Genomic DNA, 16,819 nt, shown 5'->3' with positions numbered 1-16,819 from the left:
TCTCACCAGATTATGCACACCTGCCATATAGCCATTCGCATGAAATTCGCTACATGCATCCATTTTCATTTTCTTCAAGAATCTTAAACGCTAGAGAACATGTGTCGTGCATCAGAACACTGAATAACTTGATCTTGACATGTCAGAGGTGAAATGGGTGCAGGTATATACTTGATGGGACTATGTTGGCCGGCCAATTGCTGGCGAGATTCTTGAAATGATGCCAGTCACACTGCACTTCAACGAGAGGTAAGTTGAGAGAATTATGGAAACCTAGGACAATATTGCACATGAATAATACTTCCACTGCAAGTAATGGATGATCACGACAAAGAAATTAGAACTGCCCGGCACCTAATCAAAGAAATCATTTGCCTTTTGTTACTCCTGCAACAGAAATTCAGCCCATGGATGATGGCATAAACAACGCTAACCGCAAGAATCTGTGCACACTTGGTACGGAATAGCTTCAAACCCAAGGCAACCACTAATCACTAAAGCTAACAAAACAAGTACTCCCTGTCGGTAACAAAAGAAGCACCCAAAAATTGTCATGTTAACACCTGCACCCACTACTGCAGCCATAAAAAAATATGCCAACTCCTCGATGATCACCGGTAACTATAAAAGTTGTAGGAGTAGTGCGTATATGACGTTCTTTGATTACCAGAATCACATTTATCACAAGCTAATCCAGCATTTGCAACAATTAAAATCATTAAGTGTAAACGTGCGTTCCGCAATTTGTCATTGCAAGATCAACAGGCATACACATTCTTCCCAGCCACTTATATACGCTACGCCTACGATCACCACGTCACACTAGAGGCAGTTTACACGCACCGAAAAGAAAACAAATAAATAGGCAGTGCAACAATATAGCTAGCTATCTGAATGGTGAATGAATCGTTGTATCACTACTATTTGTAGAAGAGCAGGGTGTAGAAGAGCTGGTTCCAGGTGTCCGGGAGGCCGGGGAGGCACCAGTGGCTGCAGTCCACCGAGCCGCTGGCGCCGGGGTTGGCGCGCTGCGCCGGCGAGAGGTCGCCGCTGTACACCGACGGGTGCGCGTCCTTGCGCAGCGCCGAGAGCGCCGAGATGTCGAGTAGACGGACCGGGCTCTTCATGCCCCGCAGCACGCCCTGGATCGCCTGGTCCTGGCCCGAGGCCTGACTGGTCGTGTTGAGCCCAGTGACCGGTGCCGTCTCGCCGTAGCAGTTCTTGGACACTGGGTTGGGCCACTCCTTCGAACTGATCGAGCCCATGGAAATAAAGCCCAAAACAAATTGATCAATTGGATGCCAAAAACGGCACGCGCGCACACGTGCCTGCACGTGCTTCCGAGGGTCGGACAGGGAGTGTGGAGTGCTCAGAGAGAGATGGGTCACGGAGTCATGGAGTCACGGGTGAGTGAACGAGGCCGGTGCACAGATAGCCAGAGCTTACCTGTAGTGAGTGGGCGACATGGATTGTAAGAAGACACGGGTCTTGGCTGGATCGACGTTGAGGTCCACCCAGTTGGCCCAGGTGGTGAGGCCGCGCTGGAACGCCACCATCCGGTCCATGTCCTCGTAGTACCGCCCGGACTCCCCCATGTAATCCCACCTGCATGCACGCAGATTCTCAGAGCACATTGACAAGAATCAATTCTACAAACCGGAGGAATTAACACGAATGTGCGTACCCCTGCAGCGCGCCGGTGTGCGTCCACCAGTGGCCGGAGTTGAAGGAGAGCACGTCGGCGTCGCGCCACGCCTCGGCGTTCTCGGAGATGTCGTCCAGCATCAGCACCCGTTTCCCCTGAACCACGTCGATGTCCACCAGGTACGGCGAGCGGTAGAAGGATACCGTCACCTCGTACTCCTGCTCGTACCAATGCAAGAACAGATGGATACGAATGTAAGTGATGAAACTTTTTTGACGTAATTGCGCACGTAAATACATACCAGGAACTTGTAGGTGTAGAGAGGGTCCTCCGAGACGAGCTGCGCCGGCGACTGCGGCGCGGCGGCGTGCAGCAGGCAGATGAGCGACTCCCACTGGTTGCGGCCCAGCGAGTCCCCCACGAACATCACCGTCTTCCCCTTCATCCGCGTCAAGAAGTCCGCTCCATTGAACCTAGTAGAATTACCAATTTAAGCATGCACGCACGACATGGCGAGCGCCATGGTTTCATGGCATGGGCCACGCTCACGTACGGTACGCACCTTGGTAGCTCGCAGCCGGCCGGCTTCCACCGGTACCGGAGGTACTCGGAGTCCGGCCGGCCGTAGAGCTGGCAGTTGAACTCCGCGTCGATGACCGGGCAGTTGTACCCGGTGTACGACGCTGCCGCCACCGAGTCGCCGTCGAGGACCCATCTGCCGCTGAAGACGTCACAGGCCGCCAGGCCGGACGTGGCGTCGCGCCGGTGGCGCGCCGCGAGCCCGACGGCGAGCGCGGAGGCGGGCAGCGAGAAGGCGTGGAGCAGGAGGACGGAGGAAGACAACGCAACGGCGGCAAGGACGGCACTCTTCCAGCAGAACGGTAGCATCATGGCGAGAAGGGAAGGAAAGGTGGAGCAAAGGCACCTCTTTGATGGCTCCTTTATACCACTGATCAATCAATCGATCACGAGGCCAGCTACGAGTAATCCGCCGCTATTGCAAGCAATTTAGCTGCGCTAATTATCCTGCTGTGCGAGGAATCAAGCGGCTTGTGGACAGGAAAGCATTATCACGAAGCCGATCCAGTAGGAAGTGTGCATCTGAGGGCAGAGTTGCCGATCAATCGATTGGAGTTCACGTGAGGGGTTGGAGATCATCTTATGATCGTAGTAGTTTGTGCGACTGGTATGGAATCTATGGATTCGTTGCCTTTGCCGGTTTGCCCTTTGGAGTACGCCGTCTTTGGTATATGGAAAGATTTTCAGCCTTGGAATTCGTGCGTTCGTAGAAATGGAATCTTGACGTTCGCACTCGGCTTTGGTTATGATAGTTCTGTCTGTTCGAGACAGCATGTCTGAGAGCTTCAAAAACAGGACGCGATCAGCCTGGCAAATCTGGCATATATGCACGCCTGCAAAAGGAAAAATCAGTAGCGTGTAAGACATGTTAGGCTGGATCGAGGTTGATAGGGGTACACATGTTGGATGCCGGATCGGGGACTGGCCGAAACAGAGAGGATATTGTTGCTTATTCCTTTGTCCTGCTATGGCCGTACTGGTGACTGGTGTTGGCGCGGTAACAATGCCGAGCACGAGCCACTAACCGCAGTAACGATTGATCGACGAGCTTCTTGATTCTACCGGGGCACCTGTAACAAGTGACAAGTTAGTCTTCTGATTTTGGAGAATAAAGAGGGGTCACACTATTTTGATTCTTCCTTTAAGGGTATGTCTTCATGAGGAAGATAGAACATATGCTATATTTTACAAAGGCGATAAGGACATCTGTGCTTTTCTTGCGGCAGGCAGGAAAATGGATGGGCTATCTGCTTATCTCCTCCATCCACAACTTTATAAAATCTCTGATCCCAATTCCATCAAAATCTGCTTCAAATGGGTCCGTCCATTGTTCTTTCAAAATTATTTGAGAAGTACAACAGGCATAGAGGTAATCTGGAGGCCCCTATTAACCATACTTGGAGTCTCGGATACACTAGAACAAGCCAAACTTTTTAAACTAGTACAATATTTTGCGGTTTACCCTTGCAAGCCCTTCCAACGGGTGACATGACGACGTGGTTGCCACCATGGCGGATCCGCGGATCCACCAGGGAGCAAGGAGGGCTCAGGTCTACCCTGAGAGCATTTGGGAGCCTTCCCTTCCCTTTCAATTTTTTGGCATGGAAAAAGAAGAAAAAGAGAAGAAAAGGAAGAAGAGGGAGAGCTCCTCTACTTAGTAGTTCTAGATCCACCATCGGTTGTCCATTTTTTTTACCGTTCGACCATAGACTCGCCACCCATTCTCCTCGTAGCGGGCGACAAAAGGCTATTCTTATGTTTTTTTTAAACGAATGCCTATTGCTCTAAAATTTGAAAAATGGAAATATATATAAAAAAAAGGCTATTCTTAGCGCGGGAAGCCCAAAATCTCGCACTTCCCAGCCCGCAGGCCCAAGATGGGAGCTGAAGGCCCATGGAAAGGCAATGAAACGCAAAGCGCTTAGTAGTTGGGTGGAGTGGAAACCTGAAATCCTCCACCTGGCGGTAGGTGTCGCGGCTACGCATTTGCGCAAAAGGAAAGAAAGCATTCCCTCCACCTGATTGATCAGGGATTGGATTAGGATTTCAATCACCCTCGCCAAAAAGGCAGAAACTGACCACCGGCCATGTTTATTCCCTCTAAGTGACCGAGTGTAAGGCTCCTCTGCTGCTCAATGAAATTAAATGCTGAGAATCAGGCAAGCTCAGGCTGAGCTCGATTGTACGATGAATAAAAATAAGTGCATGCAACCTATGAAAATAGATCGCGAGTCGAGACAAAGACATCGTAACGAGAAAATGGAAACAAGAGATTAGCGCTAGCGCGGCACATGAAGTAACAGAACCGAGAGTACCACGGAAAGAGGCTTCGCGAGACACCTTTCCCAGCTACAGTAGTCCAAGGCGAACTCAAGGGATCTTCAAATCCCGGCACCGATCCGGCCAATCCTCTCTCGTCCGGTTGCCTCTCCGACGCCAGTGAGAGAGGGGTATTGGTAGTTCGACGCGTGGGGTACCTAGTATGACAGCTTTGGAAACTGAAGGTATTTTTTAAGGATAGAATCTTTCTCTTATGCTTACGCTAAGGTGTGATATCTATAAAGGATAATCTGATTAAGCGTAATTGGTAAGAGAATAAGAAGTGTTGTTTTTGTCATCATGAGAAAACGATTAAATATCTTTTCTTTGAATGCTGTTTTGCCTGCGCCGTGTGATCTATTATACAGCGGCTTTATGACTCTTCCGGCCTCGTAGTGTATCACATATGCTTGGTACTTTGTTATGGGGTATTAGAAGGGACTTGAAACTGGAAGTCTTGTTGAGGGTAGCTGGTACTCGTTGGTCGCTTTGGTTATGCAGAAATGATATGATATTTGATAAAAAGATATTTCATCTCCTTTGCAGGTTATCTTCCTCTGTATTCACTAGGTCTTTACCTGGGTTATATTATAGAAACCAAATTATCGGAATACGATTACAACGATATGTCTGCATTTGGAGAGGATGGTCATGGAGTGTTTTACCAAGGTGTATTGATGGCAACCTAGTCTAAGGATTGGAGCGCCTTAACAGCATCTTCTGTTTTCACCTATGTAAAACTTTTATTTGCGTTCTCTTTTCTTTTCTTTTTGGTTGTGTGCATCTTGGCTATGCAGAGGCTCGGAGTGTTCTCAGTACGATTGTATCATATTGATGTAATTGTCCGAGTTCAATAAAAGCTTCCTTTTTCAAAAAAAGGGGGTGTAGTTTTGCTAGGTTTGGGATCCAATGGTGCCTACGTAGTGGAGGTACCACGCCGGATTTTGCTCTTCATGGTGGTTTCTGGCAACAACATCCTTGTTGATTTCGTCTCCGGCGACCCCTAGAGAGGTATGTGTGTGCGAGCTGGTTAAGATGTGGAGGGGGATGGGTTTTTGTGCTTGTAAGGTTGCCAGATTTCGATCCGGTAACGATGATTTTGGTTTTTTGGGCCTCTGTCTTCGACGCTGTTGGGGATGGTGGTGCCAGATGTTGTTTCCCTCTACTGATGTTGGCGTTAGAGTTGCTGATATTCTTTCACAGCGAAAGATGTGCCATGGAAGTGTTTCGATGGTGCGGGATGTTGCGGCTTCTGTTTGGGCTTCTTCGTTCCCATCAGCAGGAGGGGTGATTTGAGCCTTCATCATTTCGCCTTGCTTTGCGTCAGCTGTAGCATCTAGGCCCCTATGTAAGTTATAAGTGTTTTAATGATTAATTATAACCATATCATTGTGACTAACAAATTTGTTTTGAAGGGTATAAAAAATTTTAGTTCACAATGATGATTGGGTATTCTTGATCCCTAAGGCGATTATATGGACGATCAAAAGAGATATGCATCGAGATTAAGGATTTTCTAGTTCTAAGTGTCATAAGGGAGATGAATGACACTTAAAGTAGTATAGGTCTTCTTTTTTAGTCTTTTTGATTGTACTATAAAGAGAGGCTAAAAGTAGTAGTTTAACCTATATGAGTCTAGACTTGATTTCATGCACACTTGTGAATCTTTAGCGTTAGGTAGTTTATAGAAGTCCGTGGTTGAGATGTTGTGAAGTTAGAGCTTAAGAAAAGACTGAATTGGACTGGTTCAGTGAAGTTAGCCTCACCGGATAGTCCGATGGTGTGACTCTAGTTCTCACCGGAGCATTTCTCTTGGTTCGGATAGAAAACAAATGAAAAGTTCGGATGGTCCGGTGGTTAACTTGTAGGTATCACCGGAACCTTTTTTCTTTATGACATGTGTCCTGAATTTTTCAAAGTGTTGCATCAGATGGTCCGGTGTTACCCCCGTGAGGGCACCAGAGCTTTTTTTTCCGTAAAAGTAAATTTTCCAGGTGAAATTGAAGTTAAACTCACCGGATTATCTGGTGATGAAAAGATGGGAGCACCGGAGCATTCCTTGCAGAAAAGAATTTTTGGTTCCAGAAGAAGCTACACTCATCATATGGTTCAGTAAAGGTAAAGAGGAACCATCTGACTAATTTTTGTAGAGAATGTTGCAACGAGTTATCTGGGTTGGTTCTTCTGATCAGATAGTCCAGTGATGAACTAAGTCGCACCGGATGAATCCACTAGATTATTTTTCTACAGTAACGGCTAATAGCAGCTGGCACAGTGGGGCTCTGAAGTTTGTTCTCATCGGATTGTCCGGTGATTATAAGAGGATACTCACTAGATCATCGGGTGTTAACAGAAAAAATGGGTTATTAGGTAACAACTAAATTTGGATCTCTAGCATATAAATACCCCATCACTTGATTTTAGTTGGCTATCTTGCGACCCAAAAGAGCTTATACACTGTGTATGTCATCAAGAAGCAAAAGAGTGCACTTAAGTAAATTCCAAAGTTCTTAATTGAAGGTTAATGACATCTTTAGTGCTTGAAGAGTAGCAAGTGTGCATTTAGCTGTAGTTTAGGCTTGATTTTGATCATGTGAAGTTATTAGCTTGTTACTCTTGATGGTTGACAACACATAGTCGATCATTGGTGGTTAGAGGTGTCTCAGTAAACTCTTAGAGTTCTTATGGGAGCCTTGAAAAGAACTATGTGTTTGATTTGATACCCACTGATCTGAAGATGAAGAAACGATAATCATGAGTAAACACTTTAGACTTCATGACTCAAAAGAGTGCTTCAACGAGGACCAAAGAAAGTGCCAATTTGTCGATACCCAAAAAATAATAATTGTTCTCTTGTCAATCTCCTTATTTTCCCGTATTTACATTTAAGCTTTTTGTCAATCTCCTTATTTTCCCGTATTTACATTTAAGCTTTTTGTCAATCTCCTTATTTTCCCATATTTACATTTAAGCTTTTACTTACTTGTAAGTTTTACTTTTCGTATTTACTTTATATCATAACTTGCTTATTTTTATGCTTTGTTTGATCGTGTAGTCGTATTTCAATTCATCTAAGCTAAATATATTGTTTGTTATAGAATTCGATAGGAGTAAATTTTTAATAGTCCAATTAATTCCCTCTTGGACCTTTTGATCGTTTCATCAGCACAGCAAGAGGATGTATGGCTGATGGCATCCGACGTGAAGATGCCTCTAGGAGCCTCAATGTATTTCTTTTCTTATTATGCTTGTGTAGGCCTATTTGTAAAAGGGGTTGTACTGCTCATCCAATTTTAATATAAGCCCACCCCTTTCGCCAAAAAAGGAAAAAAAAACAGAGAGTACCTAAGCTTACGGGTAAAAGTATCTACAGATAGTATGCTAACAGCTTGATACTATTTTACACTATGAAGCAACGTACCATACAAAGTCACTACTTCCGTAGGTTAGTTTCAACTTTCAACTGACGCGCTGACGAGGCTAAGTCGATGGCTGAAAGTTTATTGCACAAAATTATAGCATCGTCCATCCAAAAATCCGCTGGATCCACCCTTGGTTACTTTCTGGAGACTCTAAGCCAGACATTCCTACGGCGAGCGCCGTTCTTGACCTGCTCGTAGCATTTTCCTGAAAACTGAGTTTATATTTCAATCCTGGAGCTGAGTTTTGCTGCAAAACATAGAGAGGATATGATTAGCTACAAGCAGCTACCTAAATAGTCGGGGAACTAGTCAGAGCATATATACGTACTGTTACAGGCTTAACCTCAGACGAAGTACAATTCTCGCTGCACTGATCTGCACAGGCACTAGAAATGGAGCACCATCAGTACCCAATAAGGGGAGAATGCTTATGTTTATGTAAAGATTGCGAGAACGAATTATTTTAGTCAAGTTACAGAGAAATTGGTGTAAAAGTTCCAGTGAAACTGTAAGTTGATATAAACAAGATACTGGCTCACCCTAGTGACTATAGATAGTAACGCAGATAGCAACTAGGAGAATGGGATGTCTGACAGGTTACTGTAGGTTTTGTTTTTTCCCATATACAATCATTAACTGGTTATTTGTCAGGACCAGCCAGGAGCAGTATGTCCTAAAAATGTCCTGATTGCAACACAGTTAGATTTAACGTTAAAAACACCTCGCAATGTAACAAAGTGATTGCAAAATCTTCAATGTTCACTCTTTGAGTTCAGTCAAACAAGCACGAGTGGACTTCTTTTTATAAGCCAATATCAATTGACCTTAATAGAAGAAACCATACCTGCCATATTGTTGCTCATGCCTGACCCCTGTAAAACTAACTTGACGGTCTGGCGTACTAGTCGGAGCATCAATGGAACAGACGCCCTCTTCACCGCTGTTATTCTGAATTTTCAGTAGCAGCTCAGGCTCCAGTTGCTCTGTGTCTTCCATTGGTACTGAAGTGTTTTCTTGGCCATCACTTTCCATTTTCTCACCAATCATGCTAGTATCTTCGAGGTGGTAGTCAAACCCTAAAAATTGTCAATAAGAACTGTATCAAAAAATGCAAACTGTAGGCACGTTTGTAGCAATTACTAGTTCATCAAATCATTTTTTTTGCATATCCAAATGCAGAGAAAGCATTAACAATGCAGAATGCTGTTTTTTTTTTTTGAAAAAATGAATACTTGTTTCAGAACTATTTTTCTGCTTAAAGATTCCAGAGACTAAAGTCCTCTAGAAGTGTGCTCAGATAACCAAGTAGCAAGTGCTCAATCAACAGAAAAAAAGTGGGAGAGAGACCATTTAATCCTTCTGGATGACTGTGCTCGTTGATTGAAACCGTCTGACATATATTGGTTCCCGGAGAACAGAGAATGGAGTTTTCAGCAAACTCTCTGTCAGAGCTAGACATCATTGCTGCATTCAACACTTCTGAATGATCGGATGCATTATTTACAACCTTGTCACCTATAGTGGTTCTGTCGAAACTAACAACGTTGTTCTCTGCCAACCCTATTCTCTCAGAGTTAGGCATCCAAGGAACACAATAGTCTTGTGGATTGTTGCATGCAACATTTAAAACTTTCTGACACATGGTGGTTCCCTGGAAACTAAGAATGCCGTTCTCTGCCAACTCAATCCTGTCAGAGTTCGACATCACTGTGAAACCAAATGATCCTGTCCATGTTTCCAGAAGCTGAGGAACTGCCGGTAAGAGAAGCCTTTCTACCCCTAAGTCCGAAAGCAACTGGTAAGTGAAAAAGGAAGTGAATTAATCAGCACACACCAAGAAAATGGCAGGAGTATTTGTGAAGCAAATGGGAACGTCTTTGTTACAATATCCAAAGTCAAATATGACTGCCGATGGTTTTAAATATATTTAACAAGTACAAACCTTTTCCAGTTCATTCATCAGAAGTCGGCACATTCCTTGTCGACGATACGGAACTCTTGTACCAATCAGAGGCAGCTCAGCAAACTTCTGGCCACATACCCTAATCAGAAGAAAAAAAGTAATTGAAATGGAGAAAAATGCTTCACAAAAGGATTCAATTACTGTGGAGGGCCACTGTGAAGGCTATAATACCTAAAAGTGCCGACAGATACTAGTTCACCACCTTTCTGTAGAAGTATTGTGTAGAATCCCCTAAAATTTAGACGTCTGAGCTCCGATCTGTGGAGAATAGATACAAAAATTACTCAGAGCAGTCTCCATTATATCAATAAATAATGGCCAAAGAAACATCAAACGTACATATATGTATAATCCGGACATAGATGTATAGACTAAAAACAACAGGTATTTCAGACAAGGTTCCCAGACTGTGGGAGGTGAAAAAAGGGAAAGAAAATAAGTCAACAGAGAATCAGGGGTTGCTGACTAGCCATTGCAAAACTGCAGTGAGTGTAGCTCTATTTGAGCAGTTCAGTAAAATATTGAGAAGCAGGGCAGGAGCTCTACCAATCATTAATAGAAGGAAAGAGTAGCAAAATACAATCACGCACGATGCATAACCACAGCTTGCATTACCTTTAGTTTTTTATCCAGTGAAATATGTAGCATTTAATAAATGGTATACTGTTTTGACTCTTTGCAAATTAAAATTCTTTGCAACTGTGCAAATAAAGTATCTGCTAATGCTTTCCAGAATACTTTCAAGTCGATACACAAAGAGTAGTGAAAACAAGCATAATGGAAAGTAAAATAAAAAGAGACACGGAAATGATTCAATAGCAGCTCTTACTCTCTGTTGAAGACAATATCTTCAGAAAGATCACTCTGTGTGCGAGGCTCAATAATAGTAACAAAGCATTCATGAAGAACATCAAGCCCAATGCACAATTTGCCATAATGTTCGGCCATTGTCACATCATCATAATCACCATGGTTGCCCCCATTTTCTCTATAAAATCTCAAGATAGTACATGATAAGCCTTCAATTGGAGTTGGAACTGATTTCCCAATGAGCTTTTGTAAATGTTGAAATATCTGCATAATAGAATGGGACATCAGAATCAACCATTTGGTGTCCAAAAGACAGCATAACAAGCATGAATCGAGTTCAAATTTAATCAAGTAATATCGTACCTTTGAGCATCCCCTACTGCAAAGCCAACATCCTTCCGGTCGGCAGATAAGCTGATGGTCCCTATTTCGAATGCAACCAACATGATCTACCAAAATAAGATGAACAAGAAATCAGCTATCTAGAAAAAAAATTGGCATATTGTATTAATAAGTGTTGAAACAAGCATACATTCCCGTTCACATTGATCACAGTACACTATAGTCTTCTCAGTGAATTGGCTGGTATCAGGATCATAATCACTCAAGTTACAAACACCGCATCTGCAGGATGGGCAGTACCAACTTCCTTCTGGAATGGCCTGCAAAAGCAGAATGTAACTGAAATATCATTCTTCAAACTAGTGCGTATGAAAATGAAAACTTATGGAAAAATAAGAACCGAGGAAACCCAGCAGTGGTATCAGGTAACTATGATGCTCAAACCACATGCTCCTCATTCTCAAAAGAGAGAAGGAACAGTTATTGCAAGTTCTCACTAACTATAATAGGGTTATCACTTGAGCAAAAAAATATTCATAAAAGCACTCTTTGATCAAATAATAATTAAAGGAAATGGCATATTAAATGTATGACCGCTGAAACTGTCATGCTACAATACTTACTGGATGCTTACAACAATATAGGCACGAGAAGATATAAACTCTAGACAAAGAAACTAGGTTCACTTACCTCCAAACCAACACAATCATGATGATAAGATGCTGGACAATTGTCACACAGTAATATTTCCCCACCATCATGGCACACGGAGCATATAGAATCGCTTTCCAGATCAGAATATCTTCCCTTCAAGCGCACATGCAGTGAATCTCTGGGCTTGTTTCCTCCCATAAACTCAACTAAACACTGTGATAGGGACCTTCCATCCTTTAAAAACATATGAGTGGAAGGTAATGGAGTGCTGTTCCCAGCATGAACCTCGAAATTCTCCAGAGTGAATATTTCATTGCAACACATGCATTTTATCCCATCTCTGCTAATGGAACCTTCCTTTATCCCAGGCCCATCACTTCTTTGCTTATAAGTAAGCTTATCTCTTGGTAATAGAATATTTTTCTCTATCAACAAAGATAACACTGTCTTAGCACGATGCTGACATGAAAGAACCCGCCCATGTCTTGAACAAAGAACTCGTGCATTGTTCACAGGAACTGAAGACAATTTTCTTTTCTTATATTTACCATGACGTGTAGACAAGGCAAACATGTCACTACATCTGTCCACGACCCGTGCATCATTGGTCTCTTGATATCCTTTTTCTAGGTATCCTTTACACGCTTCCAGCAGAGAGTTGTAGGACTTGCCATGTGGAGCATTATACCTCAACTCCAGTTTGTTTCTAGACTTTTGCTTAAGCCACAATTTCCATCCAGCAGATTTGAGAAACTTCTTAGCATTTGACCTCAACAGTTTCCTTGTTCCAGAATTATGCTTATCAGCTTCCATATAGTATATGTATTTCCCAAGGGCATCAGATTTATTCCCTTGTTTACGTTTACTGAGCCTTGCCAGACCTGTTGACACTGTCATATGAACATCTTTTTTTGGTGCTGCCAAATAATTGTGCTTGTCAGTTATATTTTCAACTCTGTTTCCATCAACTTGTTTAACACCTCCAACTATCAAGCTGCAGATTACCTGAATGATAGAAAAATAAGTCTTCCCATCAGGTGACTCGTACCGGTGCCTCTTAATATTTTTATGATTGCCATTTTCTTTCGTACTTTCATCAATTCTGAACTTGATACCCCAACCCAATGCCAATAGATGCTTCTTCAGCTTTAAACTCAGAGTTCTGTTAATGCGCCTCTGGAGAAGAGTAGTGTCATTTTGGTAACTAGCAAGAAGTGACACTATCTGCGTGGAGAAATGTGCATCTAATTGAACCGATTCCCAAGACCTTGATGAAGTTGCAGTCCATTTATTGTTGTACTCTTTCTCTCTCAAGGCAAGATCCATGCTGGTCGGACTGCAATGTGCATTCTTGTGCAACACACTAACGCTGTCTAGAAGCAAATTATTTGTATGATCATCTTGGTGGTCATTTGCTTCTTTTTGAGCCAAACAAGCCTTGCATGCTCCTATCAAAGATGTGAACCGCTTCCCATCAGGTGAGACATAATACTTGTTCTTAGGTCTGTCATCAACAATGGTCCATCCTAAAGATTTAAGATAGTGCTTTGCCGACTCCTTTTTGACAAAAGCACTTTTCCTATTATTGTTGCGATAACATGAGATGAATTCTGACATGGTTTGGGAGATAACAGCTGGAATGGAATCCAGCTTATACAAGGCAATGGTCTCAACTTTGTCCTTTTGAAAAGACGCTGAGTTTGAACCTTCTGCCAATCTAGAATAAGCTTCCACTTGATATCCATCTAGGGTAGGCCTGCCACATAGAGACCACAATTCAGCAATGAGGTCTGCAAGTGATCTCTCCCAAAAAGCTTCTGTTCCACACATCCACATTTTGGCATCTGTCTTAAAAGAAGGTTTAGATCTCAAGTCAAACCATATCTGCCTGACCGATACAGGTAAACCATCTCTCTCTTCAAGTGACATAAGCATCTGGAGAAACAACCAGATTCCACGTGGTTTCCATTTCCCAGTAACTTCATCCCAATCTTGAGTAAGACGTAGCTGATCGACCACTATAATGCATTCATCACCTTCATCAGGAAAAAAGACCTTCCTTTCCATGGAGCCTTCAGCATGATCAACGATAACACCTTCCCAGTAGGATCCTTCCAAGAGAGCATCAACACAGAGTCCATAGCTTGCATCAAATACGTGCAGTGATTGATGTGGACACATAGGCCTTACATTCCCACGAATGAATTCCTCAGGCGGCATCCCTGACTTGCCATCAATAGCATCTGACACTTTGACATTCTCAACAAGAGGCAATCCACTACCGTTTTCATCAATGAAATCAGTATATCTTACAGTGCGAGCATTCTCCCAAATACCAATGACTACAGCCTGATGCCACGAGCCATATAGGCCTGGATCACAACTAAACACCTACAGAACAGAAAGATATCACTGTATAACGGTTAGGCATTTCCAACCACAATATGAGGGCAAACATAGTGACAGTGCCAGTGCGAAAGAGAAATAGGGGTTGACATTTCCAATAACCATCAGTGTGTTGCAACAATAATGAGTCCATTGGGAAATTTTAAAGGAAGAAACAGGGGTGTTTTAAAAAGGATAGTAACATGTTAGTGGCTCATTGACAGGTCAAATTAAATCCATACATGCAACAACTGTATCAAATAATAAAGAGCGCTGGGTCATTTCCTATTTCGTTGCGGTTCCTATCAAACTAACACAACGTTGCACAAATGTCAGGGCGTCAGGCACTGATAGACAACATGCAAAGGCAATTGGTGTCCACAACGCAGCAAATCACTCAAGAACTACAGCTACTGCAATTTTGACATTTAGCTCAGAGGTCAATAATACTATCCGAACTCATTGGTGTTAGAAACAAGAACCAAAGATTCTGAACTATTCGCACGTGCATACAAACAGGGCTCCCTGCCGTACTGTTGTTGCTAAACTGATCCAAAAGATACAATCTTTTATCGCATTTCCACATCAGGAAGATGAGGTCACTCCAACCACCCAAGAAAAAACTCCGCAGCCCAATTAAACACATGTAATTAAGTATAAGCATCCACTTTACCGCAGATTAACAAAAACATGCTATTTCTAACCATTAACCACCCATTAAATCATTCAGATGCCGACGCTATCATTCCCGTACGCGCCGAATCGCCGTGCTAAACGACAATGACCGACGCGCTGTACCAAGATTACCCAAGACTCATCTGATCACGACCTTGATCGTGGCGGCCAGCGATAGTAAACATCGGAAATCACAAGAAACCGTAAACCCAGGCACCCAGCCCAGCACCCGCGAGCCATCACCCCTAACCCAACCGCAATGCGGCGGGCCTCATCGGTAATGACGGCGCCGATGGCGCTCACCTCGACGTGCTCGCCGGGGAGGAGCTTCCTCTCGCCGCGCGACGCGGCGGCAGGGGGCGAAGGCTCGCGCCGCCGCTTCGTCTCGGTCCCGCGCGCCATTGCGGGGAGCGGCCGCCGATTGCTGGGGTAGGGCTTGGGAGTTGGATGGCGAAGGCGGTGGTGATAGTTGGGTGTACGACAAGGAGGCGGAGGAGGAAGCTAGGAAGGGGGAGGAGAGAGAGGGAGGGTTAATGCCTCGGTGAGGTTTCCTATTGGGCGGCGGTGCCGTTGTTATGGGTTCATTACGGGCTGATTGACGAGGGCGTTAAGTCCGGCGATTTAGCTCGATCGCCAACATTTGTGGGTTTTCCTGTGATTAGTGCGATGTTTGTCATTTTCTATACGAATTTCTTTTCATCTCTTCTAAATTTCTTTTTCGCTATTTGAGTGATGATATTGGGCATGCATTGCCCGTGCTGTACTGCATCATTGCTGTTTTGCTGAACCGCTCCAGACTTGCAGGGTTGGCGATTTTTGCGTGAAGGAAAAAGTTTGTTGGTTCCTCTAGATACAAATTCAGAATGTTGCAAATCATCCTGCGTTGCACGCATAGCCTCACTCCTTGCCTCATCACCGTCACCACCTGTTACCTAAATGTCACCCCGCCGCGGGCACAGATCATTGCCCTCCTATCAGACTCGTGGCTTCGGGGGCACATGGCCGCCTTGTCACCATACCCTGATGCAGGCTAGTACGAAGGCATATGCAGGATGTGCTCGTGGACAGAGCCCCGAATTATTTAAGTAGTATATTTAGTAGTTTAATTATCAAATTAGATAAGTAATCTATTGTATTAGCAGTAAAGAATACAATTTATTATCTCCTGGGAAGTTGGGTTGATCTCCGTTGGGGTTTGAGGATTGCATTACGTGTTATATCAACTTTAAATTCATGATTAAGGTGTGATTGACATCAATCATGCAATCCATTAGTGTAATTTTAGGAGAACAACTTTGTATCTCAAGCCCTCCTATAAGAAGTGATGGGCAGTCAAAATCAAAAGTTCCCCACCCAACTTGCACTATTTAAATTATATAGATATAGATTGAAACTGTTGAAGTCCTATGTGCATTCTACAATGACACAAGAACACTCGAAAATGATATTATAGAGAAGGATTCTTATAAAGATCTTTAAATATTTTGTATCAAGGAATGCTAGAAGGATGGCATGTTTCAACTAAAAGATAGTTTAGTAGTTAAGAGTTCAAAGATTTACCTTTTAGCAAGTTGTTGTTCTTGGAGAAAATTGTATTACCATTATGATTAATAAAATTGTTTTTTCAATTAGCTTTTCTTATACTAGGACCTAATTACGGAATTCACACAAGGACCAGCCAAATTTCTTATGTACGACCCTGCCCTGACGCCGCCCCTTCCTCCATCTAACCCTCCAACCTTGAACCCTAACCCATATGGGCCACATCGCAAAACTCGACACTTCAGACGATTGAGCATTAGAGTTTATGAATTTTTCTATCTGTCTTTGTTCTATCTTTTGTTTATAGGGTTTCTAACATAAGTATTCTATATTTTCTTTTGCAAAGATTAAGTCTATGCACCTGCTAAGAAATGCTTATCATGGTGAGTGTCCAGATGAAATCAAACTTCAGATCCATGTCAAGGTTCATGCTCCAATGGAGAGTAGCTTCGTCTTTGAAGAGATGCTTCTTAACCTGCAAGT

General features: G+C 43.4%; 1 protein-coding gene and 1 pseudogene across 1 annotated transcript; both read right to left on the bottom strand.

Moving 5' to 3' along the window:
* Positions 1-699: 699 nt before the first annotated feature.
* On the bottom strand, positions 700-2,957 carry LOC133912264 (protein PMR5-like). Its single transcript, XM_062354922.1, has 5 exons — positions 2,208-2,957; positions 1,947-2,118; positions 1,685-1,863; positions 1,447-1,605; positions 700-1,251 (listed from the first exon to the last, which is right to left on the bottom strand). The coding sequence occupies exons 1-5, from the start codon at positions 2,534-2,536 to the stop codon at positions 921-923; spliced, it is 1,170 nt and encodes a 389-aa protein (XP_062210906.1). The 5' UTR covers positions 2,537-2,957; the 3' UTR covers positions 700-920.
* Positions 2,958-7,861: 4,904 nt separating this feature from the next.
* LOC133912263 (increased DNA methylation 1-like) lies at positions 7,862-15,404 on the bottom strand (annotated as a pseudogene).
* Positions 15,405-16,819: the final 1,415 nt, after the last annotated feature.

The sequence above is a fragment of the Phragmites australis genome, chromosome 3, assembly GCF_958298935.1.
Source record: "Phragmites australis chromosome 3, lpPhrAust1.1, whole genome shotgun sequence".
Lineage (NCBI taxonomy): Eukaryota > Viridiplantae > Streptophyta > Magnoliopsida > Poales > Poaceae > Phragmites > Phragmites australis.
The sequence above is the reverse complement of the archived record's forward strand: the minus strand, read 5'-3'. Positions and strand labels throughout refer to the sequence as shown.

What these genes read in the sequence shown, in the direction of transcription:
- LOC133912264 (XM_062354922.1), bottom strand. Translation starts at nt 2,536, where the DNA reads ATGATGCTACCGTTCTGCTGGAAGAGTGCCGTCCTTGCCGCCGTTGCG. An exon ending in GCCGGCTGCGAGCTACCAAG is followed by an intron (nt 2,119 to 2,207) that starts GTGCGTACCGTA and finishes TAATTCTACTAG; the next exon opens with GTTCAATGGAGCGGACTTCT. An exon ending in ATGTCGCCCACTCACTACAG is followed by an intron (nt 1,252 to 1,446) that starts GTAAGCTCTGGC and finishes GGGCTCGATCAG; the next exon opens with TTCGAAGGAGTGGCCCAACC.